The sequence below is a fragment of the Salpingoeca rosetta genome, assembly GCF_000188695.1.
Source record: "Salpingoeca rosetta unplaced genomic scaffold supercont1.2, whole genome shotgun sequence".
Classification (NCBI taxonomy): Eukaryota; class Choanoflagellata; order Craspedida; family Salpingoecidae; genus Salpingoeca; species Salpingoeca rosetta.
Genome location: NW_004754932.1, coordinates 1,808,935 through 1,820,634, shown reverse-complemented (window position 1 = coordinate 1,820,634; position 11,700 = coordinate 1,808,935). Strand labels below are relative to the sequence as shown.

At 57.5% G+C, this 11,700-nt stretch overlaps 3 protein-coding genes across 3 annotated transcripts in view; 2 read left to right on the top strand and 1 right to left on the bottom strand.

The window, feature by feature from the left end:
* The first annotated feature begins 147 nt into the window (after window positions 1-147).
* PTSG_00962 (uncharacterized protein) lies at window positions 148-6,674 on the top strand. Its single transcript, XM_004998377.1, has 9 exons — window positions 148-194; window positions 545-591; window positions 871-1,138; window positions 1,488-3,722; window positions 3,948-4,103; window positions 4,379-4,813; window positions 5,039-5,488; window positions 5,748-5,840; window positions 6,134-6,674. Exons 3-9 carry the CDS (start codon window positions 935-937, stop codon window positions 6,254-6,256), a joined length of 3,696 nt encoding a protein of 1,231 aa, XP_004998434.1. The 5' UTR covers window positions 148-194; window positions 545-591; window positions 871-934; the 3' UTR covers window positions 6,257-6,674.
* Window positions 6,537-8,814, bottom strand: PTSG_00961 (uncharacterized protein). Its single transcript, XM_004998376.1, has 7 exons — window positions 8,704-8,814; window positions 8,393-8,497; window positions 8,157-8,241; window positions 7,748-7,894; window positions 7,499-7,603; window positions 7,323-7,385; window positions 6,537-7,101 (listed from the first exon to the last, which is right to left on the bottom strand). Exons 1-7 carry the CDS (start codon window positions 8,778-8,780, stop codon window positions 6,781-6,783), a joined length of 903 nt encoding a protein of 300 aa, XP_004998433.1. The 5' UTR covers window positions 8,781-8,814; the 3' UTR covers window positions 6,537-6,780.
* Window positions 8,815-9,189: 375 nt separating this feature from the next.
* Window positions 9,190-11,700, top strand: part of PTSG_00960 (uncharacterized protein) — a gene marked incomplete at its 3' end in the record, with an annotated part of 3,669 nt that continues 1,158 nt past the window's right edge. The window contains exons 1-2 of the mRNA XM_004998375.1: window positions 9,190-10,894; window positions 11,313-11,524. Coding sequence (XP_004998432.1) covers window positions 9,364-10,894; window positions 11,313-11,524 — 1,743 coding nt within the window. The 5' untranslated portion in view covers window positions 9,190-9,363. The remainder of the gene's footprint in view (window positions 10,895-11,312; window positions 11,525-11,700) is intronic.

The following is an 11,700-nucleotide window of genomic DNA, read 5'->3' as shown; positions in this document are numbered from 1 at the left end:
GCAAAATGAAAATTGCATGAAGGTATAAACAAATCCTCCCTTTCAGTCACTCACGATTTTTTTGCGTGGCACGTTGCAGTGTTGCTTCAGCTTGTGTTGTGTGCCGTGTGGCGTCTCCTCCTCCAGCCAGCCCATTCCCCCTTTTCCCTTTTTTCCCCCTTTCTTGTGTCGTGTGCCAAGAAGGAACGCAACAGGTATGCGCGGTGGTGGTGATGGTGTGTGTATGTGTGTGCATGTGTGTGCATGTGTGTGCATGTGTGTGCATGTGTGTGCATGCGTGTGCATGTGTGTGCATGCGTGTGCATGTGTGTGCATGCGTGTGCATGTGTGTGTGTGTGTGTGTGGATGCATGTGATGAGGGGAATCCACCGTGAATCAACCGTGTGCACGACCCACTGGCGTCGTTGTCTGCTTCTTGCTTGCAACCCCATGTGCATCACACGGCGCCATGCTCTGTTGAACAATGCACGCTGTTTTGTGCGTGTTCCAATCTACACACCACCATCTCACGTTTGTTGTGATCCATCGCATCGATTTCACGCAGTGGCAGGCAACGTCTCTACAACTCCCCTTGGTTTTTGGTCTTCGCATGTACGTTCCTTGCTGTGGTCGCTGTTGGGTTGGTTCATTCGTTTGTCCCGTGCGTGCATGCAACGAATGTGAACACTGTGCGTGTGTGGGTGTGTGGGTGTGTTTGGTGTAATAGTGCACCTTCACGGCGCAGCGACTCACATCACACACACACATACTCACGGCACTGCACTAACCCCTTCCAACCTTCACTCACCGCTTTCCACCCTTTCTCTTCACTCACCCAACATCCCCCTTCTCCACACACACACACACACACACACATACACACACACACAGCCCGCTTCCCGTTTCGCCTTTGGACTGAGTGTTTTGTGCTGCCCGGACAACTTGTTCTGCCATCATGAGCGACCAGGTGAATGATATCCCCGTGCCAAGCGAGCCTGTGCAGGATCCCCTGCCACAGGAAGTTCCCGAGCCCGCCCCCATGACCTACGCCGAGGCCTTCCCCAGCCTCGGTGGCAGCAGCGCCGCCCCTGCTCGTCGTGCCCAGGGCCAGCGTCCTCGCATTCGCGCCGTCCAGCCTCGCAAGACAACCACCACCGCGGTATGCGCAAGTGTGTGCGTTTGGGGGGTGTGTGTGCACGTGTCTGCATGTGTCTGCATGTGTGTGGGGGTGCGCGCGTTAAGTTGCTGAGCTGCCACTCAGCATCTATCGCGCGTGCTTTCTATCCCACTGTGAGACGTAGTCGAGTGTCATCTTCTGCCGTGCCACAGGCATCACATCATGTCATCACACACCATGTCACCACACACCCTCACCTTTGCCTCTTGCCTCACTGTTTTGCTTCACATCAATTACAACTGCCACACCTCCTCTCCTTCCTCTCTTTTCTCCCTTTCTTCCTCTCTCCCAATCCCCCCCCCACCCAAAAACCATTATCCTCCTCACTCAGGTTGTTGAGATCCCGAAGGAGGAGCAGCGCTTCTCTGCCACGGAGAAGAGCCGTGGCGGCAGCCGCAACCGCGTCGAGCGCTTCGTCTCTGAGATTGCCGTCAAGCACCGCGTGCAGATCAAGCAGCACGTCAACCGCGCCGGCTCGCTCGTTGTTCGCATCGAGGGCAAGCCCGACGCCGTGGTTGAGGCCAAGAAGCAGGTGCTCTCGCGCCTGCAGACCCAGGCCAGCATCGAGATTGACATTCCCAAGGAGCACCACCGCTACATCATCGGCCCGGAAGGATCCAACCTCAAGGCGCTCTCTGCCAAGTACGCCGTGCGCGTCTTCATGCCCAAGAACAATGAGGCCTCGCAGACGATCAAGATTGTTGGCACCGCCGTGAACTGCCGCAAGGCTGCCCAGGACATCCAGCACATCTCCTTTGAGCGCGCCAAGACGGACCACCGCAAGCTGCAAATCTCCAAGGCCTACCACCCGCTGGTCGCCGGCCCCGGCAACGCCACCATCAAGCGCATCATGGAGCAGACGGGCGTCAAGATCCACGTGCCCCCGCCGGCCGTGGAGAAGGACGAGGTGACGGTGACCGGCGAGCGCGCCGCCGTGGCCCGCGCCTGCGACGAGCTCATGCAGATCTACAACGACAAGCGCGAGTCGTGCGGCGAGCTCACGGCCGAGATCCCGCGCACGCAGCACCGCTTCCTCATTGGGCCCAAGGGCGCCAACCTGCGCGAGATCAACGAGAAGACGGGCGTCGTGGTGGAGGTGCCCCACCCGGACAAGGACGACAACACCATCATCCTGCGCGGCGAGCGCGCCAACCTGGTGCAGGCCCTCACCCTCGTGTACGAGTTTGCCAACAAGATTGTGGTGAAGAAGCTCTCCGTGCCGCAGTGGCTGCACAAGCACGTGCTGGGCAAGAAGGGCGAGAACGCGCGCAAGCTGCGCGAGGAGCGGCCCAAGGTGCACATCCAGTTTCCAAAGGAGGGCGACGAGATTGAGATTGAGGGTCCCCCCGAGGACGTCGATGTGGTCCGGGACAGCCTGCGCGCGCTCGCCGATGAGCTGCAGCGTACCCTGACCTTTTCCGACGTCCGCGTGGAGCCCAAGTACCACCCGTACATCATTGGCCAGAGCGGCTCGACCATCAACGAGATTCGCGCCAAGAGCGGCGCCACCATCGACATTCCCGCCAACAACTCGGGCTCCGACCGCGTGCGCGTGGAGGGCACGCCCGAGGCCGTGGCCAAGGCTGTCTCCCTCGTCAGCGACATGGCCACCAAGCTGCGCAACCAGAAGACGGACAAGGTCAGCGTGCCCAGCAACCTGCACTCGCAGATTATCGGCGCCGGCGGCGACGGCCTGCGCAAGCTGCTGCAGGGCTACGACTCTGTGTCGCTCAACTTCCCCGACCGCGGCTCGGACTCTGAGGAGATTCTCATCCGCGGCGACAAGAAGCAGGTGGACGCCGTGATTGCCGCCATCAAGGAGCGCGTGCGTGACATTGAGGCCAGCAACTACTCGGACACGGTGCACGTCTTCCGCAAGTTCCACCCGGACATTATCGGCAAGGGCGGCGAGACGATCAACCGCATCCGCAACGAGACCAACACGCGCATCAACGTGCCGGCTGCCGAGGAGGAGAACGACTACATCACCATTGTCGGCTACAAGCAGGACGTGGAGAAGGCCAAGCAGGCCATCCTCGACATCCAGCAGAAGGTGGGCAAGATTGTGACGGAGACGATGGAGGTTGACTCCAAGTACCACCCCACAATCCGCGGCACCCAGAACCGCATCCAGCAGAGCCTGGAGTCTGAGCTGAGCGTGCAGATTACCGTGCCCATGGCCAAGGAGAAGAGCAACACCGTCACCATCCGCGGCCCCTCGGAGTCTGTTGCCGAGGCCAAGAAGGCGATTCAGCGCCTGGCCTGCGACGAGGCCCTCAACAGCACCACGCTCGAGTTCACCGCCCCGCACAAGTACCACCGCCACCTCATCGGCCAGCGCAGCGCCACCCTGAAGCGCCTGGTGGAGGAGTCTGGTGTCATCCGCCTCGTGTTCCCGCCAGCCCGCGCCAAGAAGGACAAGGACCTCGTGCTTGCCATCGGCTCCAAGGACGCCTGCGAGAAGGCCAAGCAGCTCGTGCACGACCGCGTGCAGGAGCTCGAGAAGGTCGTCACGGAGGTTGTCATCATCGACCCCAAGTTCTACTCCGCCCTTCGTTCCCGCCAGGTTCGAAATCAACTCTTGATGTGCTGTGCTGTGGTGTGAGGTCGTATGCGTGTGTCAGGAGGTGTGTGTGTGAATGTGAATGTGAATGTGTGAATGTGTGCGTACGAAGGAGTGTTGCTGCGTGCTGCTGCTTCTGCTGCTCCTTGTGACAATTCCGGTTGACGTTGCTCCCTGCGTCTGCGATGCCCCCTTTTGTTTTGTTTTTTGACGTTTCCATCTGTGCAGTTTTCCCGCCATCTTGGCGAGTCGAACAACGTGTCCATCCGCTTCCCGCGCAACGCCGAGGATGCCGAGGTTGTTGACGACAAGGTTGTCGTGCGCGGCCCCCGCGAGGGCGTTGCCACCGCCATTGAGAAGCTCAAGGCCCGCGTCGACGAGCTGGTACGTTGATTATGCTGGTTGCCATCTGGGTGTCACTGTTTGTAGTAGTTCATATCTGCCATTTTGCAAGCAGTATTGTGCTGCTTTCGGTTGGTTTGTATCTGTTCCCGGCTCTCCACCCTTATTCTTTTTTTCTCACACGCGTACACGCACGCTGCCTCGCACTGCCTCCCCTTTCCTCCTTCGCACACACTCGCACACACAACTTCTCTATCCCCGTCACTCACCCTGCTTTTCATCCATCTCGTCACTGATTTTGACGGCAACACCCACAGGAGCGCAGCGTGACCAAAGAGATGCCTGTGAAGCCGAGCAGCATCCCCAGCATCATGGGCTCTGGCGGCAGCAACGTGCAGAAGGTGTGCGCCGACTTTAGCGTGGACATTGACGTGCCGAGCCGCGAGGACCGCGACCAGGCTGAGGGCGAGGTGAACCTCAAGGTGACGGGCCTGCCCGAGAACTGCGACGCCGCGCTCGCTGCGCTGCAGGAGCTGGTGCCCATTGAGGAGGAGATTGAGGTCCCCCGCAACCTGCACCGCTTCATGATCATCGACAAGGAGAATGGCATCCGCGCCATCCAGGCCGAGCACAAGGCCCGCATCGACATTCCCCGCGCCGAGGAGGAGAGCGACAAGATTGTCATCCGCGGCCTTGCCCCACAGGTCGCCGCCGCCAAGGCTGCTCTCGAGGCTAACATGCAGATCTTCAAGGTCGGTACTTTGTTGTGCTCACACACGCGTTCACTGTGTCTTCATTGTATTGTCTTCGTTGTTCTTCGTTTGTGCATGTGCCCGCACACACACACACACACATGAGGGCTTGCATCCATGCTATCTCACACACACACACACACGTGTGCATGCATACTTACACACCATCACACACACCCGCACACGCACTGGCTTTTGTTTTGTTTCTCTTGAATGGATGATCAGGATGCGCTTCGCAAGACCTTCTCGATGACGATGGAGGTGCACCCCGAGTTCCACACGGATCTGATTGGCAAGCGTGGCGCCAACGTCAACGCCCTGCGCAAGAAGTTTGATGTGCGCATCGACTTCCCCCGCAAGGGCGGCAACACGGGCCTTGAGCCCAACGAGATTCGCCTCACGGGCTTTGAGGAGGACTGCAAGGCGTGCGCCGATGACATCACCGCCACCGTTGAGACGCTCAAGTCGCACGTGGTGAAGGAGATTGACATCCACCATGCTGTGCATGGCAAGATTATTGGCCCCCGCGGCTCCGGTGTGCGCAACCTGCAGGAAACGTATGGCGTGCGCATCAACTTCCCTGCCGATAAGTCGTCTGATGTTCTGACGGTGACTGGTCCCGAGGATAAGGTGGACGAGTGCATCGACCAGCTCTTCCTCGTCCAGGAGGAGAACGTAAGCAAGCAGCATGCTTGTTGTGTGACGTGGGGTGCGTGTGTTTGTTGTGTGTGCGTGTGTTTGTTGTGTGTGTTTGTGTGTGTTTGTGTGTGTGTGTGTGTGTGTGTGTGTGTGTGTGTGTGTGTGTGTGTGTGTGTGTGTGTGTGTGTGTGTGTGTGTGTGCACCGTCGTTATGCCCGCACACACGTCAAAGTTCGCATTCTCACCCTCACCCGAATGTACGTTATGTGTCGTGCGCGACGGTTGTTGACAACAGGAGGATCTGATTGAGGACTACCAGGATGTTGGCCGCCACGCCGCTCCTTCCCGCCCCAAGAAGCAGAACAAGCCCAAGGATCAGGCCTTCCAGGTGAGAACACACCACGCTGTCTTGCCGTCTTTCCCTCGTTTGTGTGGCGTGTTGCGGGATATCGGTTTGGTTGTCAAAATTTCCTTGTCTGTTCTGTTCGTTCGTTTGTTTGTTTGCGTATTCGTTGTGCTTTTTGTCTCCCCCACCCGGCAAACAAAACAACTGCACATATTTCATGTGTCACCCACAGCATGATCATGTCTGCCTCTCACACCACCTGGTTTCAACTTTTGTTTGTTTCTTCTTCGTCGTGTCTCTCCGCGCCTCCCCTCTCCTGTACCAATCAATCTCAGGTGCGCGATGCGCCCTGGCAGGGGTCGTACCCGACACTTGAAGCCCAGCAGGCCCAGCAGCCGCCACAGCAGCACCCAACCGCACAGGGCCCCACCCTCATGGGCGCCTGGGCTCGCAAGTGATTTGCCTTGCACACCTGCTCGGCTCTTGTGTTTGAGCCTTAGCTTGTGTTGGTGATGTCTTCCCTTTGCGTTTCTGCCTGCGTTCCACTGTGGGAATGGTCTGACACACACACACACACATACACGCCCACTCCTGCGTCCTGTTCTGTCGTTTCGACCAATCAACCATCCCCCTTCCTCTCTCCCTCCCTTTTGCCATGCATGTGCTTCTTCTCCCTCGCACTCCCCTTTCTCCTTTGCAGTTGACATGTGTGCCAACACTGCCCACCCATGAGCCACTGGCTGTGCATGTGCGTGTAGTTGTGTGCGGTTTTGTCGCTGTGTTTCCCTCTTCACGTTGTGTGCTTGCTTGCGTGCTGCTGTAGTTCCTCCCCTGAACACACAAGCAAGTCTCAGAGAAACCAAGCCCAAGAATTGCATCCAAAGGGGAGAAAATTGCAGCACACACACACACACACACACACACACACACACACACACACACACACACACACACACACACACACACACAGAGGGATGAGAGCCTACGGGTATGAGTTGCGGAACCTAGCCCAGAGCAAGCGCAGTGGGAGGAGCCCCTGTGGTTTGAGGAGGGTTGGATGCATGGGGTCAAAGTCGACAGCAAGGAGTTGGTTAAGATAGAGGTTGAGGCAGACCGAGGGTAGGAAGCAGGTGCGGGCGTGCTGTGGGATCTGGTCCATCATGGAGCGAGCCGTGTTGAGGTGGAGCACAGCCTCGCTGGCAATGGCGTGGACAGCATCCTGTACTGCGGGCGTGATGTTGCCTCGCAGCACGTCTTGCTGCACAACCCCGTGCTTGGCACACACGTCCAGTGGCAACCGCAACTGCGTGTGTGTGTGTGTGTGTGTGTGTGTGTGTGTGTGTGTGTGTGTGTGTGTGTGTGTGTGTGTGTGTGTGTGTGTGTGTGTGTGTGTGTGTGTGTGTGTGTGTGTGTGTGCGTGGTGTAAGACTGCGCGGACAGTTGTGCACGCACTGCAAGCAATCTTGGTGCATGCACTGCATGAACAGCGAATGAGAGAGTTTGCAGCGCCTTTTTCTCACACACCTTGCCCTGTGATGCCATGTGAGGGAGACCTCGCAACAGCGTCACCAATCCTTCTGCTCGCCCCTGAATCCAAACAAACAAAACCACAGCACGTGAACGTTCGAGTGTGATGCATTCGCGCTTGTGCATGTGTTGCAAGTTTGCGTTCGTGAAAAAGAGGCAAGGGTGCTGCTTACGATATGGGAAGCAACGTGGTCTGCGTGCTGGTCACGGATGCCCATGCACTCCAAGGTTAAATAGTAGAGGCTGGAGCACGTGTGTTCAGCGTAGTTCTCAGCGTCCTGTGATGCAACAAACATGCGAAAGCACAAACGAGCATCATGAGCAAGGTAGAAAGAAGGATGCAGAGGTGAACACGCAGTGGCCTTTGGTTCCCGGACATGTACGCGCAAACGCCTTGGCCGTACTCACGCACACGCATGTACCTTCATGGTTTGAAAGGGGCTGTCGTCTGAGTGTGCCTCCCTGGCGCGAACAAGCTGCTTGAGGAAGGAGACGGTCAGGTTGTGCTGTGTTGCGGTGATATCCAGTGCTTTCGCCACGGGATGGGCCACCAGCGCCGAAGTCGGGTTCTTGTGTGTGCGTGAATGTGAGTGTGAGGGTGAGTGAGTGTGTGTGCATGTATGAGTGTGTGTGCATGTGTGTGTATGTGAGTGTGAGTGTAAGTGAGTGTGAGTGTAAGTGAGTGTAAGTGAGTGTGAGTGAGTGTGTGTGTGTGCACATCGCTGCCAGTATGTCAAGCAACCCCTTCTCCGCCCTTCCCCCTCCCCACAGACAGCCAGGCACGGGCCATATCATCGCAGCCATGCAGCCCATTTGCAGTGCGTGACTCACGGTCGTTTGACCCTTGAGGCCATTCACAACGTCGTTCCAGAATAAGAACCGCATCTTCACTGCGCCTGGCTCCCGTGCCTCATCCCTGACACGTGCATGCACAGCCATACACCGTCCGTCAGGGGTCCGCATAACTTCCCAGCAAATTGGTGTGCTGCACACAGCAGGCTCACGAAATACAAGCTTCTTGCACGCACACACGCGCGCACACGTATACAAGACATGGTCAAGCGCACCTGACGCGGGAGATTTGTGCGTTAAAGGCACGCACGGCAAACACAGCATTCTCGGCAGTGCGGGGAAGCAGCATTGTCGTCAAATAGTGCTCCCGACTGCTTTGCCTGTGTATGTGTGTGTGTTGCATGGGAAGCAGCATGTGCAGAGCACGTGAGTTACCCACCCTCGTTTCGCACACACACACACACACACACATACACACACACACACACACACACACACACACACACACTCTCTCTCTCTCTCTCTCTCTCTCTCTCTCTCTCTCTCTCTCTCTCTCTCTCTCTCTCTCTCTCTCTCTCTCACTTACCGAACCACGTTGCGGCAGTGCGCAAAGACGTTCGTTGCTGCGCGAGTTCCGGCCATGTTGACTGTCCGCAACACCATGAAATGTGTGTTATTTTTAGCGCGCTGCCAGCCGGGAAATTCGAATTTTTCGCCCGCTTGCGCGTTCTGATGCCTGTTCCATCACAACCACACACCAAAGCCATCGTCGTTTGTTGTCTCTCCTCGGCTCAACATCCATCCATCGTCGAACCAAATATAGACGGGTGTCAAGACAAAGTGAACACAAGAAGCAAGCGACGCCACAGCAGCGCACGGAAAGGCACGAGGTATGCTCAGTGGCTGGTGAGAAGGGGGATTTTTTTGTTAATTCAAAGATCGCAGTGCATGCACACGTTCATTTCTCCCTTTCCCTCCGTCTGATCTTCGGGATCCTGGCACACACACACACACACACACACACACACACACACACACACACACACACACTCTCTCTCTCTCTCTCTCTCTCTCTCTCTCTCTCTCTCTCTCTCTCTCTCCTCTTCCTTCGTTTGCACCGTCACACACTCATCTCAGCTCGCGCACACATACATACACACGCACACACACACAAACTTACTCGCAGACACACAAACACAAACACACTCAGCGCAGACACAGACACATCCACACAAACGCAACAAAGATGGGACAGGACTTGTCGCAGCTGCACGAAGTGGGCGCCATGCGCCAGGTTCTCGAGCGGTGCTCGTGGGAACAACGCTTCAAGCTGCTTTCGCTGAACAGGTCTTACCACGCACTCACGTTTGAGCAGGAAACGTGGCAAATCTTCTGCCACCTTCTGGAGACACAAGACTTTGTTCACGTGCAGCGCAGGAAGGACGAGGACTGGCGCGACGCCTTCTTCCGACACCTTCCACTGCGCAAGCGGTGGCACGGCACAGCATCCCGCACTACGACGCCGGCCGACGAAGAGCGCCAGCGGCAACAAGACGAGGAGGCGGCAGCTCCACGCAACGCAGTTGATACAGACGTGCTTGGCGGCACGGGGATCGACAACGGCAGGGAGGAGAACACACCGGACCCAGCCGCCAGCCACTTCACCATCAACGTGTGCGCGCGGTTCCGCCCACTGCCCAAGCACGTGGACGCGGCTGTGGCACGCGCGGCAACGAATGGGGATGGCGACACTGATGACGACGACGGCACTGACGCCGCGGCCGAAGAGGATGTGCATGGGGAGCGCGCAACACATGCTGTCGTGCCGCTGCACCAGCGCATCCGCATGATCCAGGCGCACTACGGCTGCTCCACCTCGGAGGCGCGCAAGCTGCTGTGGGCCGGCAAGGGTGACGTTAGCGCATGGGACCCGTGGACAGATGCGCAGGCGCGCGCCCCGGCCCGCCGGCTTCCGCTCTCCGACATCAACGGCGACAGCAGCAGGAAGGAGCGAGCGAAATCCAAGTCGCAAGCACCAACAGCACAACAAGAGCAAGCCCCTGCGGTGGAGCAACGTGAAGGGCACAACGGCAAGGATGATGGCACTGATGGTGCACACAACACCAGCGATTCGGCCGCTTGCACGTCGACAACCACCACAACGACTACGACCACGGCTACAACACCGGCGGCGTCATCGTCCTCGTCATCATCAACAAGTGCAGCGGACACTGCCACCACCACGGATGCAGCTGCCACTGATACGAGTGAGCCCAAGGCCCACGCGCTGCCAACAAGTGTGCGCACGGGGGTGCTCGCCATCCGACCCGACACGAACGACCTGGTGCTTTGCGCTGCTGGCGGCCTGCGGCACTTTGAGTTTGACAGCGTGCTCCCGGACACGTTCAACCAAGATGACCTGTACGACCGGGCCGCGCGCTTGCAAGTCGGCCAGTTTCTCAATGGCGTCAACGCGTGTGTGCTCTGTTACGGCCAGACAGGCTCTGGAAAGACATACTCCATGTTTGGGCCGGACGACGTGACCAGCACAAAGCTGTCGCGTTTGTCGTCGCAGGCTGGCATTGCTCCACGTGCCATCACCGAGGTGGCCAACACGGTCATGAAGCGGCGCGAGCACGGCCTTGAGGTCTCCCTCAAGCTCACGTGCGTGGAGATTTTTGGCCAGGACATTACAGATCTGTTGCATGAGCGCTCTGTTGTCGGCGCGTGGCACGGTGTTGCTGCCCGCGCTGTGCTCAACAACGAGGCCGCAGAAGGTGTGTGGACGTACGTGTGTGTTTGCGTGTGTGTTTGTGCATGTTTGTGTGAGTTTGCGTGTTTACGTGTGTGTGTGTGTGTTGTGTGTAAAGTGCGTGTGTGTTTGTGCATGTTTGTGTGAGTTTGCGTGTTTACGTGTGTGTGTGTGAATCGTTTGAATGTGTGTGCATATGTGTGAATGGGTGAGATGTGAATGTGTGTTTGTGCGCACGTGCAATGTCATCGGCACAATAAGTCAATGGCGTTTCCGTGTTATCATTTGCATTTGTGCATGTGACCGCGGTGCGCAGCATCATCACAAGTGCACACGTTGACATGCGTTGCTCACATTGTGCTCACCATGATGGCCATTACCACCACCTCCACCTCCACCATCACCATCACCATCACCATCATCACTGCAATCACGCCCGACAGAGATTGTCGACCCGTATGAACTTGACGAGCTGCTTCTGCGTGCGGAGCGATCAAAGCGGCGAGCGGCAACGGCGATGAACGAGCGAAGCTCGCGTGCACACACTGTGTTCCTCCTCTCGCTTGACCAGCGCAACCCGCGCACGCACACGCGCCTCCAGAGTACGCTTTGTCTCGCTGATCTTGGTGGCTCCGAACAGCTGAAAAAGTCCAAGGTAGATGCCGGGTGCTGAGTATGCTGGGAGCGTGTGTGTGTGTGTGCGTGCGTGCGTGCGTGTGTGTGTGTGTGTGTGTGTGTGTGTGTGTGTGTGTGTGTGTGTGTGTGTGTGTGTGTGTGTGTGTGTGTGTGTGTGTGTGTGGGTAGTTTGTCTGCCTGTACTGAAGCGTTGAT

Excerpts from the sequence above, each read along its gene's own strand:
- PTSG_00962 (XM_004998377.1), top strand. The coding sequence starts at position 935 with ATGAGCGACCAGGTGAATGATATCCCCGTGCCAAGCGAGCCTGTGCAG. Across the intron at positions 4,104-4,378 it reads AGGCCCGCGTCGACGAGCTG|GAGCGCAGCGTGACCAAAGA; the intron begins GTACGTTGATTA and ends CAACACCCACAG. Across the intron at positions 5,489-5,747 it reads TCCTCGTCCAGGAGGAGAAC|GAGGATCTGATTGAGGACTA; the intron begins GTAAGCAAGCAG and ends TGTTGACAACAG.
- PTSG_00961 (XM_004998376.1), bottom strand. The coding sequence starts at position 8,780 with ATGGTGTTGCGGACAGTCAACATGGCCGGAACTCGCGCAGCAACGAAC. Across the intron at positions 7,386-7,498 it reads ACCACGTTGCTTCCCATATC|GGGCGAGCAGAAGGATTGGT; the intron begins GTAAGCAGCACC and ends GTTTGGATTCAG. Across the intron at positions 7,102-7,322 it reads ACATGGCATCACAGGGCAAG|TTGCGGTTGCCACTGGACGT; the intron begins GTGTGTGAGAAA and ends ACACACACGCAG.